The sequence below is a fragment of the Strix uralensis genome, chromosome Z (genome assembly GCF_047716275.1).
Source record: "Strix uralensis isolate ZFMK-TIS-50842 chromosome Z, bStrUra1, whole genome shotgun sequence".
In the NCBI taxonomy this organism is placed as follows: Eukaryota; Metazoa; Chordata; class Aves; order Strigiformes; family Strigidae; genus Strix; species Strix uralensis.
The window spans coordinates 35,975,422-35,997,673 of record NC_134012.1 but is presented as its reverse complement, the minus strand read 5'-3'; the positions used below and the strand labels follow the sequence as shown (position 1 = coordinate 35,997,673).

General features: G+C 39.4%; 1 protein-coding gene across 1 annotated transcript in view; it reads right to left on the bottom strand.

The window, feature by feature from the left end:
* Positions 1–21,572, bottom strand: part of CNTLN (centlein) — a 206,565-nt gene extending 184,993 nt beyond the window's left edge. The window contains exons 1-2 of the mRNA XM_074856182.1: positions 21,312–21,572; positions 1,408–1,496 (exon numbers count right to left, since the gene is read on the bottom strand). Of these exons, the coding sequence (XP_074712283.1) occupies positions 1,408–1,496; positions 21,312–21,404 (182 nt within the window). The 5' untranslated portion in view covers positions 21,405–21,572. The remainder of the gene's footprint in view (positions 1–1,407; positions 1,497–21,311) is intronic.
* Between the last annotated feature and the right edge of the window lie 680 nt (positions 21,573–22,252).

Sequence of the window (22,252 nt, the reverse complement as noted above, 5' to 3'; positions counted from 1 at the left end):
TAAGCAGTTGCATTTTTTTTTATGTTTGAAGAAGGAAGATCAATACTATCCCTGTACTCAAGAAAATACGACCAAATTTTGTCATGAAACAAGTCAGTAAGAATCTGCATTTCAACGTAAATAAGGGATGCTGTAAACCTGTTCGTAAGTCTTCCTCATATATTAAAATTACTTTCTAAATCAAAACATGCAAGCAATGTGAAAGTAGTATACTGTCCCAACCGCAAGCTACTACCCTCTGCAGGTAAGTGTCCCTGTACAAATCCAGAAGTTATTTGACATCATCGTTGGTGACCACATACGAACCCTCATGTAACAGCTGTCTTAAAACAAGCTGCATGAACAGCAAAGAAATCACCAATTTCTTTCACTCGATATGAATGCTTTAGTATATTAGCTCTGGTTACATGACCATACCGTACTTTTGGACAAAATTTTCAATGCTTTATGCAATGCAAAAGATGGGACAACACTATAGTGAATGCACTCCTAGCTAAAGAACTTAATGCCATATTTTCAGAAGTGGTAGAACATTTACTGATTAAGTCCAGAACGGAATGATGTGAACAAACAGAACATGCCTTTCAAGATCAAAGCACTGAACAGGAATCCAGAGGAGCCAGAACGCCTCCTGGCTCTGACAAACTTCCCAAGTAACATTGACAAGCCGTTTAAAGACGTTAAAATCCATTTTTTTCTTTTAAAAAAACCCCACCTTTTCATTTTAAAAGAGGGAACCCATGGCACTCGGAGACAGAATAGACAAATCTTCTGACCATAAGAGAACCAATTGTTTGAATTCTGACATTACAAACTCATTCACATTCTCCTTATCTTTGGCCTACAGAAATTCTGAATTTATAAATAGCGTTCTAAAACAACCAATCATATACTGTGATGATTAACTAACATTCATAGCAATCAGATGATATTATGTAAGTACCATGAGGAAATCATCATCAACATCAATATCCTCAAAGGAGTAACAATTAAACTGCATAGTGATCTCTTCTGTTACCATGTCTTAGCCTTTCACTTCTTTAAGAATGCAGATAAACAGAATCTATATATGTAACTGTTATCCAACTATTTAGCAGAAAACGTCATTTACCTCCTCTTGCTCTTTCAACAGAAAAACAGAATATGTAGTACATTTATAATTTAATAATTGAATTCAACTGCAGCACAGCAACTTCAGTGAAAACAGATTCTGAAGTATACTTCATCTTATACCAAAAAAGGAAACTTTTAACATATTCCAGGTACTCTTGACAAAATTTAAGAATGGAAATTTTGTAACACATTTTTGTAACACAGTTCCCAGTTAAAAAAGATAAAGAATATGGTAACAGCAAAGGTTTTTTGTTTCATTTTGGTTTTAGCATCATGTTAAATCTTTAAACTCACCTTTCCACAACCAAGCTGACAGCTTGAGTAAGATCTGGACTTGACACTTGGAGATGTTTCCACAGAGACCACACAAATTCTTTATCAGCCTTAGAAAAAAGGAAAAAAGATATATTTATAGACAAAAAAGTTAGATTATGCATATTCAAAGGTAATTTCAAAAAAACCCCTCTATTATAGTTAAAGTCCCCTACAAGTTACTCACTGTCCCATGTATAAAAAAATATGCCAAATAGTTCTCTTGAATAAACAAAGTTTTAACCAAACAGAATTTTGAAGGAAGACGGCAACCTACAATCAACAATAAAAGAGTACTCTATGGTGACATAAGGCAGCAGAAATCAACATTATTCAAATAAGGCTGCCTTTTGCTATATCAATTACTAATACTTCTAGCAATAATACACAATTTCTATTAATAAACATTGAGCCTGTAATACATGCTTCAACATTGTTTTACCATATGTAGCTCTTAGATTTTATTTCAAAATAGATAGTAAATCAGCCTTCTAATGTACGCTCATTATATAAAAACTGCCGAAAAAATTCTCAAGGGAGAGGAAGAAAACAACGTTCTTTAAAAATACACTTAAAGTTTGTGAAAACTAGATGTGACCTAAAAGCTTTTCCAGATTTACATTTTCTAGTATACATAAGTTCTTATTTTGCACTGGTTTATTTTCATTCTAATAGTTTTATTACTGGAAGACCAATATTGATGTAGTTATGTTACAAAGTAAAACCATAATGTGTTAATTATATAAAAATGTTAGGGGAAAAAAAGGTCAGTAAAAGATGAAGACAAGCAGAACTGTAAGAAAGCATATGAACAAAAACTATGGACTGCACTAAGACCAAACCTGCTAAAAACAGCCTAATATAAAATTAGAAATTATTAAGCCAAAACCATCATATTGGCAGCTAGGTCTATTCAACAGGTAAAAAAAAAAAATCACAAGAGTGCAGCTTCATCTACCTTTTACTAGTTTTTGAATGTTAAAAGAGAAACAGAATTTGCATGAAGACAATACAGGACCTAAAAGGAAAACCAACACTGTCACAGCTATCCATTTCCCTGCTTCCTTGTTCTCCCAAGCTTCTGGAACCTAATCTACTAAAATATCACAGGTACCATTAGATAACCAGAACCTCACTAAAACTGGCCAAACAAAAAACACTATCTCACCTCTGCACAACTCTATCTTAAACCGGATTATCAAATGAAACACAAGATCTGAGTTCCTATCTTCACCTCCACTGTTTGGCTTCTTCATAGGTTTCCCACTTCATTTCTTCTTTCCCCAATTTCTCATTTTTTATGAATGAGGAGCAGATTGTACCTTTGCTCACAGTACCATAAGTCCATGACTTGGAATCGCTAAAAGCAATGGTCATCTAAGACACAAAACATCTCAACAGAACTACAAGTCTGACAGGCCTCACAAGAGTTAATAAAAACCAACATTGTATGATTTGAGTAAATCTCAGGAGCAGAAATAGCTTTTTTCTATTTTTGCTATCTTTTCATTTGCTTCCAATCACTCTTGCCTTCTAGGAAGCAGACTTGAACTTTACAAGCAATATCAGTTTCAGCACATGACAATCATTCCATCATATTGTTTCTCCTTCAGAACAAGACAACAACTATCTTCAATAGAAAATCAAAAGATCTCTCTAAAGCTAGCAGACTTTTATCAAGATTTCTCAGTGTGCTGATTATTTTATCAAAATTAATACCACAACAGCCAAATATATTGAATCACAGATTTAACAAACTTTAACAATGTTTACAGAAGAAATAGGATAGTTGTACTTATTTTCTCCATGATTTATGAGGAAGGTCTCAAAGATCTTTTTTAAGAGTTCTGATAGGTCTTTCCTTCAAATTTAGAAATGCACATATTTCGAATTTTAAAATTGCACAGAGAAGTGAGACAATGCTGAACTTCCACGAAAACATAGGAAAAGTGGTGAGCAAGTGAGAAGGAGGGGGTTTATGATTGCTGGTTTAAGAAATATTTTCCTCTTTCAACTATTACAATTTCTAGTTTTCATTTCTTTTAATCTTCAAATGCCATCAACTTCTTCAATGAAATAAGGAAGAAAACTTTATGGAGATTTGATGATTTATCAAGGTATTGCTGTAAACCCAGAAGAATTCACCCACCTACTGTAAGAATGCACACCACTAACAAAACTGACTGGCTTTTTGATTGTATCAGAAAGTAAATAAAACAAAGGTTCTGGCCACAAAGATCTTATAATTCAAGACTATTATCAGCTTATGCAAACTGAACTACAGCAGAAAGCTTGTCTTTCATAAAACCAGAGAAATTTCACCTAACTGCCTTTGCAGGTTGTACACAACTTTTAAAGCGCTGACAGGGAGACTTCCTTTCTGCTATTTCCAAACAATTAACAAAAAACTTTGTGTAGACAGAAACAGGACACAAACTGTTCTTTAAAAAACAGTGAAAGGAACATCATCTTTCTCTAACTAAACTGGGTTAGCAGTGTAAGGACTCTTTTCAAAAACAAAAGCTATCCACTGCAAGCAAGCAGATAGCAACTAACTGGATTACGCTACACTATGGTGCATGACCACATTCACTTTTTGAAGAAAGGTAACACCAAAACTAAGCCATACATCACATAAATAAGAACTCAAATGACTTTACATCAGTATCCAAGTCTTTATTCAGTAGAAGTGCTAAAAATAAGTTCTCTTTCAGCTGGGAATTAAGTTAAAAGACAAACAGTAATCATCATATTAATTAGGTTACTCGGTTAAGGCCAAAAAAGATGGCTATTCACCTTTTTTTAAAAAAGAAAACCAACAAAGAAGTACAACCCCTCACTGTGTGCTATCAACTTATGCCACTTAATATCCTGGATTTATATGTATCTAGTCTGAAAGACTATAAAAAGTGTGTACTTTTTTCATGTGTCCTCAAAAAAGCCACCATCTCCTGAAAATGCCTTACCATGCCACCTGAAAAATCACAATGTGTGTACATTGTGTATGAGGCATGACCTACTGCTTCTTCTGAAGACAGGAACAGAATGAAAAATAAAAATGGTTTTCAGATTTGGAAGAACTGCTGCAGGCTTCCAAAAAGCATTAGGATCTATATAGAACACAGATTTTTAATATTTTTAACATTTAATAATATCCTGTATTTATGCTGGGAGCCCAGCAAATAAGAAAACACAAGGCCAAACAAAAACTCACTAAATAGTAGAAAATGAAAATGTTATTTCTTTGCAATTATTTAGAAGGACAGTAAGTCTGTAGTTCTTACACTCTGAATGACAGCACTTCAAGTATAAGGAAATCTCTGAACCATATTGGAGGACTAAACCACTGTATCTAATAAACTACGCCTAACTAATTTTAAAATAATTTTAACTCAAGTATCTCAGTTAACCAGCAATATGGAGAGCAGAACTGAACTGGTAATAGTCCTTGAATATTTTTAATATCTTTAATACACAAGTCACTGTGTATTTTTACACTAAACTACTTAAAATCACCAACAAATTAGTCTAAGGGCCATGAAGTCATTACAGCACAGAGAAGTCCAAATATAACAATGTGCCAACAGTATTCCACCTGCAAACACTCGAAAATCTTAAGTCAGACAAACAAAGTTTCTGATGATGATTTTTGAGCTCACAAAAGTTTTGTTTGCCTGTTTAAAGATTTGGATTTGCTTACCATGATGCTCACTCAGCTTTTCCCTTCACTGTCCTGTATACAAGACCACAGAAGTAGATGTTGGGTTCTCTGCTTATTTATTTATTTATTAGAACTGAGACACATGGGCTTCTGCATGACTCCAAGAAGCACTATCAAATACCACAAGACTCGCTACAAGCAGTAGTGGGCTGCCAGTTGTCCTACCCTCCAGGTCCCTACATGTTCCAGGTCCCAGCTGGGGAACAGCACAAGGTATCACAAGAAGACAGAATAGAGCGCAACTTTCAGCATCCCTCCATTACAAAAAATGACAAAAAGGGAAAACTAAAATAACATACACTGAATTGTTCCTAATGAACAAATACATACAAAGTATATATATGTACAACACAAGGGAAATATTCACATCACTACCGTGATTTTTGCTGAGTATCCAGCATGTACTGAGTCTCTGGCAATCTAGTTTCTACCTAAACTTTGCCAAGTCTCCCAGAAATTGACTTTTTGAGAATATATAAAATACGAAGTTTCAATGAACCTTGTCAACCACATGAGAACACAGATACTCAGGTATAAATGATCTCTTTTAATTGAATAAGCAGTTCAGATTAACCTCAAAACGCCTATAACTATTCACAGACTACTTCCAAAATTGTCCAAGGAAGAGTAAAATGAACTCCAAGTTGTACTCGTGTCAGTGAAATTGCCACTCCTTACATAACTAAGTTCTGTAACATTTGTCTGTGCTAAAAGAACAGTAGATGAAGTAGGAATGAAAAAGCCATTCTAACCTAAAAATAAAAAAAGCTTGCTTGCACTAAGGAATATTAAATGTGAACAGCATGCACTAAAACTCCAAAGAAACTGCTAAACAAACAGGCTAAGTTGTGTCCAAAAAAAAAAAAAAAACCAAAACAACCCAACCAAAAAAACCACCACACACAGAACACAAACAAACAAAAACCTTCCCAAACCATCTGGAAACAAGTGAAAAATCACTGGAATTTCCAGAACTGCAAAACAAGGTCATTTCAATGAATGCTGTTTATTTTTGATGATGGCAGGAATGGTATTTCAAGTTACTACCAAAACCTATGAATGAGCACACACAGAACTATACAGCAATGCTGTAATTATATCAATATTCTAATGTAAATCAACAAATGCATTTCACTACATATTTGTATTTCTGTAAAAGTTCACAAAACAAAGCAGCATCCTGCCTAAGTGGACTTCTGCCAAGAGAATAAGGACGTAAATGCATGTTACCAGTAAAAAAATAAAACATCATCTGCAGTTAAAGTCTGTGAATTTTATTACATAAAAAGGAAGTTTACATGGAAGTGTACAAAATTTCTCATTATGACAATAAAACATTAGTAAAACATCAGTCAATGAATGGTAAGTTACCATAAAATGTGACTTACTTCTCTTTAATATGCCAAACATTTTAATAGCTAACACAGTTTCATTTAAATCTCTAATTATACATTTTCTATAACAGAATGTGTAGTAGCCAGAAATTATTACAGTCTTAAGATAAAAATAAGTTTAAACAGTCTTTTTAAGCTGTTGGCACAATTCATGGACTTGGTAAGGCTGTTCCCCGAATGGTCTTGGGAGCCAAACAATTTCTTCCAAAAAAGGGCTGCTTAGACTGTCTGAAGTTGGCACAGAAAAACACTGCAGCTGTCAAGGCCTAGGATGTATCAATCTTCAGCATACCCAAGGAACATTCAGCCTACTTCAGTGTATGTTAATAGCTCAGGAGGTCAGCAAGAGTGTACCTTGAACAGCTGAGAACTTACATACACAAGGCAGAATACAGATGTCATTTGAAAATTAGTGAAAATTACTCATTAAAACTAAGACTATTCACAACATATCTAATGTCAGATAAAGATGCTCATACTGCAATCACGTTTGCACACCAGAACTAAAGAATTATGAAAGAACAGAGTGTACTGCGTATCCCCTGAAAAGTGGGATTTTCCCTCAGCCTATAGTGAAAGTAATTGTAGTTCATCATCACACCGAAAGACACACAGAAATGAAGAGTACCTGAGGCCTTAAATGTGTTCTTTGCAAACTGGATTTTTTTGTTTTCCACTGATTTTTAACAGCAGCAAGCTCAGAAGCAGGGACAAACATAAGATGAGCCACTGACAAAGGCTATATGGCATGACTAGCAAGAGAAAAAGTATTTGCTTGCAAGTGGAGTCATGAATTTATTAAACATTAGTGTGAGTTACAAAACAAAGAATCCCTCTGGCTTATAAGCAGGGAAAGACAAATAGTCTTATTTACATTCAAACGATTTAATTTCCTTTTGGAAGAGAAATCCAAGCATAAATACTGCTCTGGACATTTGATATCAGAAGTATGTAAAACTCTATCAATATTGCATACAGTTATTTGTCAAATGGAAACTTAAAAGTGACCTAAACATAGAACGTTTTGAGTATTTTTACATCACTTTACACATTAGCTGGCATTTCTTTAAAGTAATGATACTGAATTGTTATAGGAAAAGCTTTTAAATTAGCAGTGAGAGGAGTGCCAAAAGCATAAGCAGTATCTTTCTTTTTTTTGCTTGCAAGAACTATACATTCATGACAGTTTGGGTAATAAATTTATAGGTAGGTTTAATTATTGTTTACATGTCTATCATGCACCGTGTTAAGAACAAGGATACACTGAGAAACCTCCTTCTTTAGAGCAAATTCATACATCAAGCATCTCAGTTACCTACAGTTTGAAATCAGTACTTTTTGATGTTTCACTGTATTTATTTCAAAGCATGTTAACTATTAGTAGTGTTCCTATCATACCTTTTTTATAGCATTACAAATTATTATTTATTAATCAGGAAGCTACCATGTCCTGAAATCTGTAAGAAAACACCCCCAGAACAGGAAAAAAAAAAAATAACAGAACTCAAAAAACCAATATCCTCCCCAACTGTCCCTCCCCCCCTGCCCCCAATAATTGCTAAAAAAAGCAAAGGACACAAACTCTCATTTTCGTTTTTTTAATCAGTAGATACCCCCAAAAGAGAAAACGAAACAGTCGGGAGGACAGAGGGAGCTGTTGGTTTACTGTTAATTTTTGGTAAGAAATCTGTAATAATCAGATACTGACAATTTTCTGTATTATGAAGTGAATATTTCAATACAAAGTGAAATACACGTGACTCTCAGGCTGGAAGAATTGGTATGGAAATGCAAAATACTATATGTAATGGAGAAAAAAAAAAGCATGAAATAACATGACTGGTATAAGCATTGAAACATCTTCAGGAAAATTGTTCAATATGTATTGTTTTGGACTCCCGTAACATCCAGCATACTTCTGACTAAAGAGATCAAGCCTTTAATCAAGCTGACATATATGCTTTACATACAAATGACAGACTTGCTTCTTGATGTCTCACAAGATTTTTAAACTTACACAGTTGTATGCTGCCAGTGCAGACTCTCTTGATCCTGCTGTGCCAGTTTCTTTGTGATTTCCAGTCACGTATTATACTCCTAAATAAGAGGTATTCTCTCTACAACCCACCCAGTCCTGCTGAGTGGTCACAGTACAGAATACTCCTGCACTTTACAGAACCTATCTTTGAGGTGCTATGCTTTTCATCAACCGAAAAAGTCACTTGCTAGTAAGACTGATCAGTAACTCACAAGAAAACTTAGTGCCTAATACACACCAGGCTCTAAAGATAACATGAGGTTATTTTCAAATTCACAGAAGTCACTCATATACAGTATGCACTATTACATCTAATTTCTAGGTAGAGATTTGTAAGAAGGCTGCAGGTGACCCGACCAGACTGACAGCTTCAAAATAGATGCCATCAGCAAACAAGCGTTACCTTCCCTCCTTCCTTCCCAATTACTTCATGTTGCAGTATAAGTGATTTGCAACCAACATGTAATTTTATGATACTAGAAAAAGTTCCATGTATTTTCCAGCCATAATTTTATATTTAAAGAATTTCCTATTATCTTGTCTCTGTTGGTAGTTTTGGCAACAAAGATATCTTTGAAACAAAATGGAAAAAGACAGTGTACTGCTTTACTTACACATATATGTAGAATATAAAAAAAACTGTGTGCAGATAAATACACATACCCCCCCCCCCCCATCCTTACTCAGAACTCTGTTGAAAGCAAACAGGCACCATAAAAATAATATAACATTATTGTGTTACAATGCTGATACAGTAATAGTGGTCTAAGCAAAAATACTATGTGACTTGTACCAAAAGATGCTGTCATTATACATGATTTCATAAACGGACTGTCAGATTAGTCCATCAGTGAGATAAAAAGCCAGCAATGCACTTAGATGAATAATTTTATTACACATTCTTAATTGACATAAATAACTGACACATTGTGGCATCAATGGGCAAGAAATGCAAGATATTTTCTGGCCCATCATGACATAAATCAATGAATTAACATCACAGAAGTCAGATCAGTACCACCACAGGAAGTCAGGACAGGAATAAACATGTTAAATGGTAGAAAGAAGTTGTCAGATGTACATAGACCTGTGACACACAATGCCACCTTTACTAAATTGCTAGAAGTAAATTCCTTCCTTTGCTTTTCATTCACCAAAGGTGAATGCACAATCAGGATGCTCTGCATGCCTTCATTCACTGGTACAGCCGTTACACCGATGATTGCTTTTTTCTGAGTACTCAACATCGAAAACACTTGGTTGATGTAAGAATTGCTTTCAAAGAGAAGAGGATATCAGAAAGCAAAGAGTTCAGTTCCAGAAGCAAAGGTTTGCTTTAAGCCCTTTATAGATCAAGGATAGGAACACTCATCTGTGAGCTTTCATTTCAAGCCATAAATATCTAAACTACGTCAATTAAAACTAACCGTAGTCATTAAAGTAATATGGATGGAAGATGCACAGAATGGAACAGGACATGAATTTTCTAAGTCACATAACTGCCTTCTGGAAGTGCTACACTTCTGAGAGTTATTTTAAGACTTCAATCACTTATTTGAGAGCACAGGATAATCTAACAGTTTCAGCACAGGCCTCAGAGTTAGGTTTTGTTTAAATATAATGCTCTGGATTAATATCACAATGCATTTGTGATTTTTCAATGCATTCGAGAATACAGGAATGCACAAGTAGTTTTACTTTACAGACAATATTACCATACACATACATTTGGGCATATTCACTCTGAATTACCATGACTAGTCAAGTAGAATGTGGGTCCATCATGTCAACTCTGCCTGAAATGACTTTGTAGTACTTTCCAAATTCTGTGAAATTGCAGAGAAATAGGAGAATCCTTGTGTATTTTCTAAGTCATGAGCTAAACAGTACCTGAAATAGTTGAAACAGTACACAGTTAAAGAACAAGATAATCTGCAGTCATTCTCTAAGAACAACATACCTCCTCCTGCATCAAAATACAGTTTGATGCAAAAATCAGAACTGCTACAGCCATTCTCCTCCAGGTTGAATCTGTAACTACACGGTAAACAAAGACATCTTTGCATGTTCTAGAGGCATCCTTAGTGCAGTTGGAAAAACTAGCAAGCAAGAGCCTGCACATAAAACGCAACTTCCTTTACTGAGAAACAGCAATATGTTGTCGTTCCCATAAAAGGTACCTTTTCACTCATGCCTATCTCATGGCAGTCAGATGAAGTCCCCAGTGACTGGAGGAAAGAGAATATCACAGCCCTTTTTAAAAAGGGTTAAAAGGAGTACCCTGGGAGCTACGGACCAGTCAGCATCACTGTGGTGCCCAGTAAAATCATGGAGTAGATCCTCCTGGAAGCTATGTCAAGGCAGTGATCAAGGAGGTGATTAGAGACAGACAACATGGTTTCACCAAGGGCAAATTGTGCCTGATTAATCTAATGGCCTTATACAAAGGAGTGACTGCATCAGTGGACAAGTGAAGAGCTACAGACATCACCTACCTAGACTTCTGTTAAGCTTGTGATACAGTCCCCCACAATATTCTTGGCACTTCATTGGAGAGATACGGGTTTGATGGACGGACTGTTAGATGGATAAGGAATTGGCTGGATGGCCCTGTCCAGGGAGTTATAATTATGGTTCAATGCCCAAATAGAAACTAGTAACAAGTGGTGTTCCTCCAGGGTCCATACCAGAACCGATACTGTTTAACACCTGCAAAAATGACATGGTGGGATTGAGGGATGCACCCTCAGCAAGTTTGCAGATGACACCAAGATGAGTGGTACAGTTTCTACACCAGTGAGAAGGGATGCCAACCAGAGACATGGACACGCTTGAAGATAGGGTGCACACAAACCTCATGAAGTTCAACAAGGCCACGTGCAAGGTCCTGCACCTGGGTCAGGGCAATCCCCAATGTCCATACAGACTCATCAATACAGGATTAATTGATTGAGAAGAGCCCTATGGAGGACGACTTGGGTATACTGAAGGACGACAAACTGGATGTGAGCCAACAACGTGCACTTGCAGCCCAGCGAGCCAACTGTATCCTGGGCTTCATCAAAGAAAATATGGCCAGCAGGTCAAGGGAGATGATTTTCCCTCTCTACTCTGCTCTCATGAGACCATACCTGGAGTACTCCATCCAGCTCTTGGGATCCCAGCACCAGAAAGACATGGCCCTGTCAGCACAGGTTCACAGCAGGGCCATGAAACTGATCACAGGGCTGGAACACCTCTCCCGTGAAGAAAGGCTGAGAGAGCTGGGGTTTTTCAGCCTGGAGAAGAAAAGGCTCCTGAGGGACCTGATTACAGCCTTGCAATACCTAAAGGGGGCTTATAATAAAAACATAGACACTTCTTACCAAGGCCTGTAGTGACAGGAAGAAAGGGCAACAGTTTTAAACTGAAAGAGGGTAGATTTAGATTGGACATAACGAAGATATTTTTTACGACAAGCGTGATGAGGTACTGGAACAGGCACGCACTTGCCCCATCACTGGAAGCATTCAAAGTCAGCTTGGACAGGGCTTTGAGCAACGTAATCTACTGAAAGACACCCCTGGGCATGACATGGGGGTTTAACTTTGAAGGTCCCTTCCAACCCAAACCATTCCATGACTCTATGATCTCTACACTAAATTTTAGATTCCCACTCACACGCTGGGGGCAATTTGAAATATTCACACACAGACATACTGTGAATAGGTAACTACTTAATTAAAAAAAATTTAAAAATATATTTGCTTTAAATCTCACTCTCGCTTTGTATCTTCAGTTTTACTCAAATATTCCAAACAAGTTTCTTTCAGAAGGAAAGACCAGGTATGAAAGAATTCATTCTGATTCGCTAAAATTTGTCAAATGTAAAAAAAGCAAAAGAAAATAAACAAACTCAGGTATTCAACCACATTACTTCTGTCTATAATACATAAAGAGTAGAGCCTTTGTTAACACCTGTACTAATCAGACTCATGTGATTTAGACTCCTTATGGCAAAATATAAGAGTATAAAATAACAAAAAAAACACCCAAAGCACTAAACAGCTGGCATCCCTTGGCACCACTAAATATGTGGTCTTGGCTTAATCACTAATACAAGAAAGTAGTATTTAATGAATGGAAGCATTAAACACTTTGCCCCATTTTGAAAGAACAGTATGGATATCAACAATTCATCCAAAAGAAATACAAACACACAAATTCTCATACTGCTAGTTCACAAACATTTAAATTTCAGTCACAGAGTCAGAAGAATAAGAACCAAGTCGACTAAAAACACATCACTAAGGAAGAGCTATGGCTTTTTTAATATGTTTCAATTCTCAGCTGTTGATTTAAAAGTATTTCTAATATGTACAATCAACATGCATCTTGAATAGCTATTCATGTACCATGAAGCAATGCAATGTTCTGGTTTGTTATTTAATATATTTTTCATATTTACTTGTAAATAAAGGCATGGATTTAAAACTACTTATAAATCAATGTTATCATGGCTACCTTAGCTTCTCAATGAGTGTCCTGGGTATTAAACTGGCCTAGAATGAAAGAATGCATCTGTTTTTACAGCTAATGAAATATTTTCCTTAAGAAGAGTTTGTTATAGCAATCCTATCTGTTATCAATGCTAGTGATACCAAATAGAGTATTTTACATCCCTTCCTGACCCACAAAGTGATCAAAACAAGACAGTTCAGCTGTCCACAATGCACTGTTCTTTTTCTGCAAACACAGTATAAAATAAGACATGAAGACCGAAACAGGTCTATGCACAGCTTTTCACAGTAAGCAGGAAACATAACACATGAAACAAAGTCAGCAGCAGCTGAAGCCCCTGTCACTCCACTTTCCACAAAGTAACAGCCCACCTTCCTTATTCCTCTTCTCCCCAAAAATGCTTACAGATACACAGTCCATTCTTACAGACTTCTCTCCAATCCCTGGCAATGAAGAAAAGCAAAAGTAGCAGCAACTACAGGAAGATCTCTTTCTTTCCATTTCTATTTATCACCTTTTGATAGAAACTGTGGAAATTTTACCGGCAAATCTGCTGCAGAACACTTAGATTATCAATCGCTTCCTAACTTTTTGACTAATGGAGAATTTTCCATTTTTTAATCTATAAACTGCACTTGTAAATTGAAAATCATAAGCAGCAGTATGGTTTCTTTGACTAAATGTTATGGTCTGCAGACCACTGGCAGCCAACAGACTGTACATTCTGAGTCAGGGGTATAAACTGTGTAGTAGCATACAATGGAGTACTTTTGAGAGACCTGTTAGTTAGTCACAGCTATATACACCTGTAATTCCTAACACAGCAAAAGAGTAAGCATTATAACCATCATTGAGAGGAAAAGCACAGGAGCTACAGAAGGTAACACTAACAAGAGCTTCCTAAAAACAGTATATGTAACTACAGAAAAAAAAAGATAGGCACTCCTACTTTTTGCAGAACCACAAAAATAGAAATGAGTCCTCAATTAGAAAAATACCACCTTATTTTAGAAGTGAGAGATGCCATGTTACCTTTGAAATCAAAGCTGCAATGAAGACTGTTGGGTTTTCTTAAAACTAATAATGGGCAAACTGTTAAAACACTTGTTTGAACCCAAACCAGCACTTTCAGCCAATAAAGAGATCCTAGGCTGGAAAATATGAAATGAAGCTAATCAAACCAAAATCCTTTTGTGAATATCATAAGTAAAAACATAATATGTCCTCGCTTCTTCCAACTCTCTGTTATTCCAGCAACATATGACACCCAACTGTATGTGGAAAACCCAGTCTCAAATAACACTATCTTGTTCAAAACAAGGATGAAGTTTCTCACCACAGGATACATTAAAGAACCTTTCCTATCTTTTTTGTTACAGAATAGGGGGCATGAAAGTCTCTGTAGTTCAGCATTTGAGAGCGAGATCTAGGACACAGAATACATCTTCTGCTTTAGAAATACATGTTATTTCGCACAAATTAAGTATCTTCTTAAAAAAAAAAAAAAATAAAAGTACTGCAACAAACCAACAACGGAATATGCTATAAATCAATTCTTAAAATAGAGTCACCAGTTGGTTTAAGGAAATACACAAGATTAAAGAGAAAGCACATAAAAGCTAAATAAAAATACTCTTGGTCCAGAAACTTCCCTCACAGAATGAGCTTCCAGAGATATAGCAAATCATTCCCCTCACAAAAAAACACAAACAAACAAATCACACTGATTTTCTTAACAAGAAGCAACTATGCTTGCAAAACCAGCACCTCCATCTGCCCCCCAAAAAATACAGAAACATGGGAGAAACAAGGGGTAAAAAAAGCATCAGATCTTTTAAACACCAAGCACAGCCAAAAACTCCAGGGAGTATTAACAACTTAAGTGTTGAAGATTTTCCATGGAAGGGTCTTGAGATACTAAGGTTTCTGTGATTCTGTGATTCTGTAAGGTGATAGGCAGCAGCATAAAAACCTAAAATAGAGGGCAGCAGTTAAAGCAAGTAACAGAGATCAGATGTGTCATAACTGTTCAACCTTTGCCTTTCCACTGCCCCCCGACAATGTTGAGCCAGTCACAGAAATAGAACAAGGTCCTAAAGGAAACAACAAAATTTTTAAAAATAATCCATTTCCTTTGCACTTGTTTTCATTTACTCAATTACGCAAGTAATTTTCAAGTAAAATTAGAAGAGCACTTAGAAGTCATTTATTAAGTGATTATCAAAATAATAATAAAATGCTCTACTGCAGACACAACAATAATTTTTCCAACACAGCATAATAGAGGAAAACATGCTTTAGATTTATCACTTTTACAGATTTATGTAAGTCTCCTCAGCAGACAATTTGTGAACTTTGGACTGTTAATTTGGCTTTCTCATTTTTCCAAATTCCATCAAGGAATTACAAGACAAGATCAGAATTCAGAGTGACTGCAACAAAATTGTTGTGCTTTTAACAGGCCCTCCCCCCAAGATCTCACTTATTATGATCCAAGCTCCCACAGCCTTTTTAGAAGTATTAAAGAAAATATCAAATAACACAAACCTAAGGTGCTGACTTACTTACTTGCTGCTCAAGACTTACCAGCAAAATCTTAGCCTTAGAAAAGAATGGAGGAAAAAAAAAAAAAGAAAACCTTCAAAATACCAGATCACAGAATCACAGAATTGTCTAGGTTGGAAAAGACCTTGAAGATCATCCAGTCCAACAGTTAACCCAACACTAACAGCTTCCAACTACACCATATCCCTCAGCACTATGTCAATACAACTCTTAAACACCTCCAGGGATGGGGACTCCACCACTGCCCTGGGCAGCCCATTCCAACACCTAACAACCCGTTCTGCAAGGAATACTTCCTAACATCCAGTCTAACCCTTCCCTCGTGCAACTTGAGGCCATTCCCTCTTGTCCTATCGCTTGTTACTTGGTTAAAGAGGCTCATCCCCAGCTCTCTGCAACCTCCTTTCAGGTAGCTGTAGAGGGCGATGAGGTCTCCCCTCAGCCTCCTCTTCTCCAGACTAAAAAACCCCATTTCCCTCAGCCGCTCCTCGGACGACATGTGCTCCAGACCCTGCACCAGCTTCGTTGCCCTTCTTTGGACACGCTCGAGTAATTCAATGTCCTTTTTGTAGTGAGGGGCCCAAAACTGAACACAGGAATCGAGGTGCGGCCTCACCAGTGCCAAGTACAGGGGCAAGATCCCTTCCCTGTCCCTGCTGGCCACGCTATTGCTGATGCAAGCGAGGATGCCATTGGCCTTCTTGGCTACCTGGGCACACTGCTGGTTCATGTTCAGGCAGCTGTCAATCAACACCCCCAGGTCCCTCTCTGACTGGCAGCTCTCCAGCCACTCCTCCCCAAGCCTGTAGCGCTGCTGGGGGTTGTTGTGGCCCAAGTGCAGCACCCGGCATTTGGCCTTATTGAAACTCCTCCAGTTGGCCTCAGTCCATCGCTCCAGCCTGTCCAGATCTCTCTGCAGAGCCTCCCTACCCTCGAGCAGATCAACACTCCCACCCAGCTTCGTGTCGTCTGCAAACTTACTGAGGGTGCACTCAATCCCCTCGTCTAGATCATCAATAAAGATGTTAAACAGGAGTGGCCCCAAAACCGAGCCCTGGGGGACACCACTCGTGACCGGCCACCAACTGGATTTAACTCCATTCACCACAACTCTTTGGGCCTGGCCATCCAGCCAGTGAAACGTCTGCCCATCCAAGCCACGAGCAGCCAGTTTTGCCAGTAGAATGCTGTGGGAAACAGTGTCAGAGGCCTTACTAAAGTCAAGGTAGACAACATCCACAGCCTTTCCCTCATCCAATAAGCAGGTCACCCTGTCGGAGAAGGAGATCAGGTTTGTCAAGTAGGACCTGCCTTTCATAAACCCATGCTGACTAGGCCTGATTCCCTGGTTGTCCATTATATGACTTTTAATGGCACTTGACATGATCTGCTCCGTGACCTTCCCTGGCACCGAAGTCAGACTGACAGGTCTATACTTTCCTGATCCTCCTTTCTGCCTTTCTTGTAGATGGGTGTTATATTTGCCACCCTCCAGACCAGTGGGACCTCCCCAGTTAGCCATGACTTCAGGTAGATCATGGAAAGCGGCTTGGCGAGCACATCTGCCAACTCCCTCAGCACCCTTGGGTGTAACCCATCCAGTCCCACAGACTTGTGTGCATCCAAGTGGTGTAGCAGGTCTCTGACCACCTTCTCTTCAACTGTACTGACCTCAATCTGCTTCCCCTCCCCATCTCCCAGCTCATGAGGCTGGGTGTCCAGGGAACAGCCAGTTCCACTGCTAAAGACTGAGGCAAAGTAGGCGTTGAACATCTCAGCCTTTTCCCCATCTTTTGTTACTATCTGGCTCTGTAGGCACTTTTACTTGGTGGGAAGTGATACCTGAAAAGACACAAGAAATGTAAAGAAGAAAAAGAACCTAGGTTTGAACATAAAGGCCACCATCCTAGATGAGAAAAAGGGTCAGCTACTCCAGGATCCTGTTGCAGAAGAGGTAACAGGCAAGAGTAGATGCCTGCAATACCTGTAGTTAGAGCAAAGGTAGCATGCACAGAACTTCCACTAAGACTCAGGAGCTTCATTAGCCAGAGAAGGCTTCCATATATTTAACCAACGGACTCCATATCATCAATGGACTCCAGTTCCCTGTGGAGAGACTCTGATTCCAAAATGCAGTTTATATGACAGGGAATATAATAGTCCAAGGAGGTGTGGAGAAGTAGAAAAGAAACTTGGCATATTTTACTCAGGTGCTAGATAACTGCTGGATATATACATCTCTATTCCTATAACCTCATTTAGTGTTTTCCCTAGAACCAATTAAAAATTTCAGTCTCAATCATTTGACAAATGGGGTTTTCTCAGGGGAAAAAAAAAATCCAAAAGGCTAATGCCTAAACAAATACTTAAGGCTAATCCTTTTGTTCTGGTACACTGTTAAACTATTAAACTAAATTTCAATTAGAAGTCTGGTTTGGAAGTGCAGTTTATGTGTCTGAATATAACAGAAGATTTAAAAACCCAAACTTAGGCAATTTTATCCAGTTGCTGGATTAAAAGCTAACACCCTCACTACTACCTTTTTTAAAGACATTTACATAACATTTCTATACAAAACGCCTGCTAAGTCTCCAAAACAGATAACTCTGCCCAACAGAATAGAACATAAGACAAGGAAAATCTTAATAGAAGCTGAAACACTTTTCCTGTGACGATCTTTACACACTGGCACAGGTTGCCCTGAGGGGTTGCAGACTCCAGCCATAGAAATACTCAAAAACTGACTGGACACCATCCTGGGCAACCTGTTCTAGGATGGGGTAGAATACATGCTGTGGTGGTTTAGCCCCTGCCGGGGTCTGAGACCACGCGGCCGCTGCCCCTCCCCCACAAAGGGAGTGAAATACAAAGCCCCAAGACTGAAATAAGGAAAGGTTTAATACAACAATGCAATAGCAACACAACCAACAACAACAATAACAGTAATAGTGATAGCAATGAACAGAGCAAAATAGCTACCAAATACAGCAGTGAGAAGCACGATGTACAAAACCACGAGTGCACCGCGCTCCCGCGCCAGGAAAAAATGTGACCTGCCAGGATGTGACGTCCGCATGGTATCTGAATAACCCGGCTAGAGCTCCCCCCCCACTGCTGGGGAAACTTAACCCTATCCTGGTTAAACCAGGACACATGCTTTCAAGAGGTGTCTTCCAACTTAAACAATTTAACAGTTCTGATTAAGAAGACCTACAAATGACTTAAGACAAGAACCAAAGAAGATCTTACATCCAAATGAAACTAAAGAAATCACAGCAGAGGAAATAAAATTCCACTAGAGGAATTTAATTGGCCAGTAAAGACTCTGTATTGCAACTGTGAAGAAATTAGAAAAGCACAATATTAACATTGCCCATATATATTTATGTTTTCAAATGGCTTGCCTTTGCACAAAGTTTTCATATGAAATATGAACTTAAAATGGATTAACCATCCCTGAATAATTTTAGCAGTTACTTTTAAACTAGCTGAAGAATCTTAGTGAAGCCTATTTTAGTTCCCATCCAAATTCAGAGTAACTTCAGAAAAGTTCCAAAAAGGTTAATTATTTTAGATAAAACTTACATTGGAAAAGGTGCATAATTGACTAGGTTATCACCTCTTATTAAAATTCTGGTTTCCCCCTTCTTTATGTAACATACACATGCTTAAACATGTATCTCTACATTTATTGATGGATTAGTAAAATGGTAAAGCATGTAGATGTCTATATGGCAGTGCTTTCTAAAAAGGATATCTGCTTATAGATTACTGGTTCGCTTTCCTTTTTATTTTATTAATAACATGAAATAAATCCTGAAGATATGCATCCCCTGTTAAAAGGATGGTATGCATTGAATTCTACCTAGAGCTGGACAGATTACGAATACTGACTGGGTTCTGTTTTCAAATACTTTCATATTCTTTTTTGCTTGCTTCCCTCCCAGAAAACTATGTGATCTGATACACTACAAAGACACACGAATGCCAAGGTACTATGCATAAGACTTAAATACATTAAAAATATTTTCTGATTGCTGAATTCAAAATGATTGGAATAGATTCATCAAGCAACAAGCAGAAATGCACATGTAATTGAATGAATCTAACGGGGAAATCAGATACTTAACTACAATTTGTGTACATCAAGTTACATTATCAAATTGATTAAAAATTCAGATTTGTACTGTACTTCAAAGTTTATTATTTATAACGATCTTCAAAAATATTTTATGCTACTAGGTTTCAGTAATATATAATTTATGTCCAACTAACAAATGAGCAGAGCACAGAGCCTTCTGTCTCCACCAAATTTTGTCTGATACTGCACATCTGTATTCTGAGGATACTAACCAAATTATCATTATAAAGAGTTTTCTAAAATTCTCCCACAAGACATTTAAGATATCTCCAAATCATTCATTGTTCAGTATTTCTAAACAGGATTTTTATTGACAGCTCCCTCTCCTCATAGTTCTTATGTGCAACAAGTTTTTGCAAGAAGTCTATAGATTCTACCCACAGCAGAAATCCAATGCCAGTTGGCAGGTGTACCAATGCTGCTGGAAGCAACAAACAGCTACTGACTCTAATGCAGATGCTTTTTCTGTTCACAGATATGACTACCTCAGCCCAGGCCTTTGTGGATTTAACGAGACAATGTCCCGCAAGAAAATACTGGTTTTGCTACCCGCAAGCAAATGAGAAAGCAACCACAGCATTAGATGTCACTTTCCTCTCTGATGTATCTTTTAGGTGTAATCTACTTGTTTGGCAGAGAATTAGCGTAGATTTCTATGACAAGACCTCGTATTACCAACATATTGTTATTTTCGTGAAACATACCTAAACATAACCAATGAACAACCAATTGCAAAAATGAGGGAAGCAAACCTAAGAAGGTAAATAGTCTGCGGGGACTTCTGGAAGTACAACCGTAATTATTCATAGAGCCCTCCCTCCCAGGAATGGCTTGGGTATACTTAATCCTGCTGCAGAGTTGGCAGGGAGATTACATGACCTCTAAAGGTTCCTTCAAGACCTACATTTCTATAAAACCCCTCCGTTTGCTCACTGTTCCAAAAGTTGCACAAGGCAGCACCTCAGTACTCCTGCCATTACACATCAACCAAATAAACGGCTTTTTGGGGCAGGGGGAGACGTGGGCGGAAAGAAAGAAAAAGCTTTCAGGCCAAGTGCTTGCTTTTAAGTCAGAGTAAGAGCCCGGGGCCGGTTTGATCCCCCTCGCGGAGGCGCCCGCCGGCGCGCCCGGGGATCCCGCTTCCACAGCGGCGGCGGGGCCGCCCCGCCGGACTCGGGGACCGCCGCCGCCCAACAGGTGGGCACCGCACCCCGCTCCGCGCCGCGGGGCGCCCGCCAAAGGCGCGGTGGATGCTGAGACGAATCCTCCCGCGGGGTGCCCCGCCGCGGCGGCCACCCGGCCCTCCTGCCCCACACGGGCCGGGCGCCCGGGGTCCCGCTCCCTTCCTTGCCCTCTGGGTCCGGCGGAACCGGGACGCGAACCCGCGGGCCCACACGAGACTCGCTGCTTCCGAGCCGTGGGCAGGAGAGGCCTCCCAGAGGGCGGGACGTGCCCGCCCGACCCCAGCCGCGCCGCTCCGGGCCCTTCACCGCCCCGCCCGGAGGGGACGGCCCCGCTCTCGGGTACCTGGCAGCGGCTCAGCTCCACCGCCAGACTCCGCAGCTCTTCCTGCAGCTCTGCCAGCCGCGGTGCCGCCGCCTCGCCGCGCCCCGAAGACATCGCCGGAGTCGCGGTGAGAGCCTCTCGCCCTCCCCGTGGGGGCGGCGGGGAGAGAAGAAGGTCCGCGCCTGGCGGAGAGTGTGCGGAAAGCCCCCGCGCACCCGCTCCTGAGGGAAAGGAGAAAGAAACGGTGCTGTGAACCACACAAATGAAAACTTTGCCCCTCTCAGCTGCACTTACCGCGCGGGCGAGCGCCGGAAACCGCAGAGAAGAAGGACGCGGTGCAATGACGTCAGCGCAACTGCTGCCCCGACAAAGAGAAGGGGCGAGAGGCAGGTTTGAATTTGCCCGCCCGAGCGGCAGGGTCGCGCATGCGCCATGCCCGCAGCGCTTCCCGCGCTGGGAGCAGTTGGTTTTAACTGCCGTTAGCGGCGCGTGCACGCGGCGCCCGGTCTCGGTGTAGCAACGCCGAAGCGGTGTTCGAGCACCTTAGAACGGCGGGCTGTGTGAGCACCTGCCGAGCGTGGCATCTGAGCCTTGTTTTTTCCTTACAACGTAGGAACAGCTGCTGTCTAGCCAAGGTGCTGAGCGCAGGGTTTTCCAAATGCCGGGGAATCCAGCAGATTTCTGCCCTTCCCGAGTGTAGGAACATCTAGTATATTCGCGGTTGTGATACTAGAGATTTACATGTCAACAGTGCAAATATTTATGGGTGTTCCGCTGTGGGGTCCTGAGGCTCTAGCGTATTTTAGTTTAGTAAGATGTAGCATGCCTTTTTGGATTTTTTTTTTTTCTTTTTTCTGAACTATATACTAACATTTGCGGGACAAGAGCCAGAAACCTGAGTAGGTATTGATAGCACCTTAGGATTCACAAGCACTCAAACGGTCTTTCACACAGGAAGATTA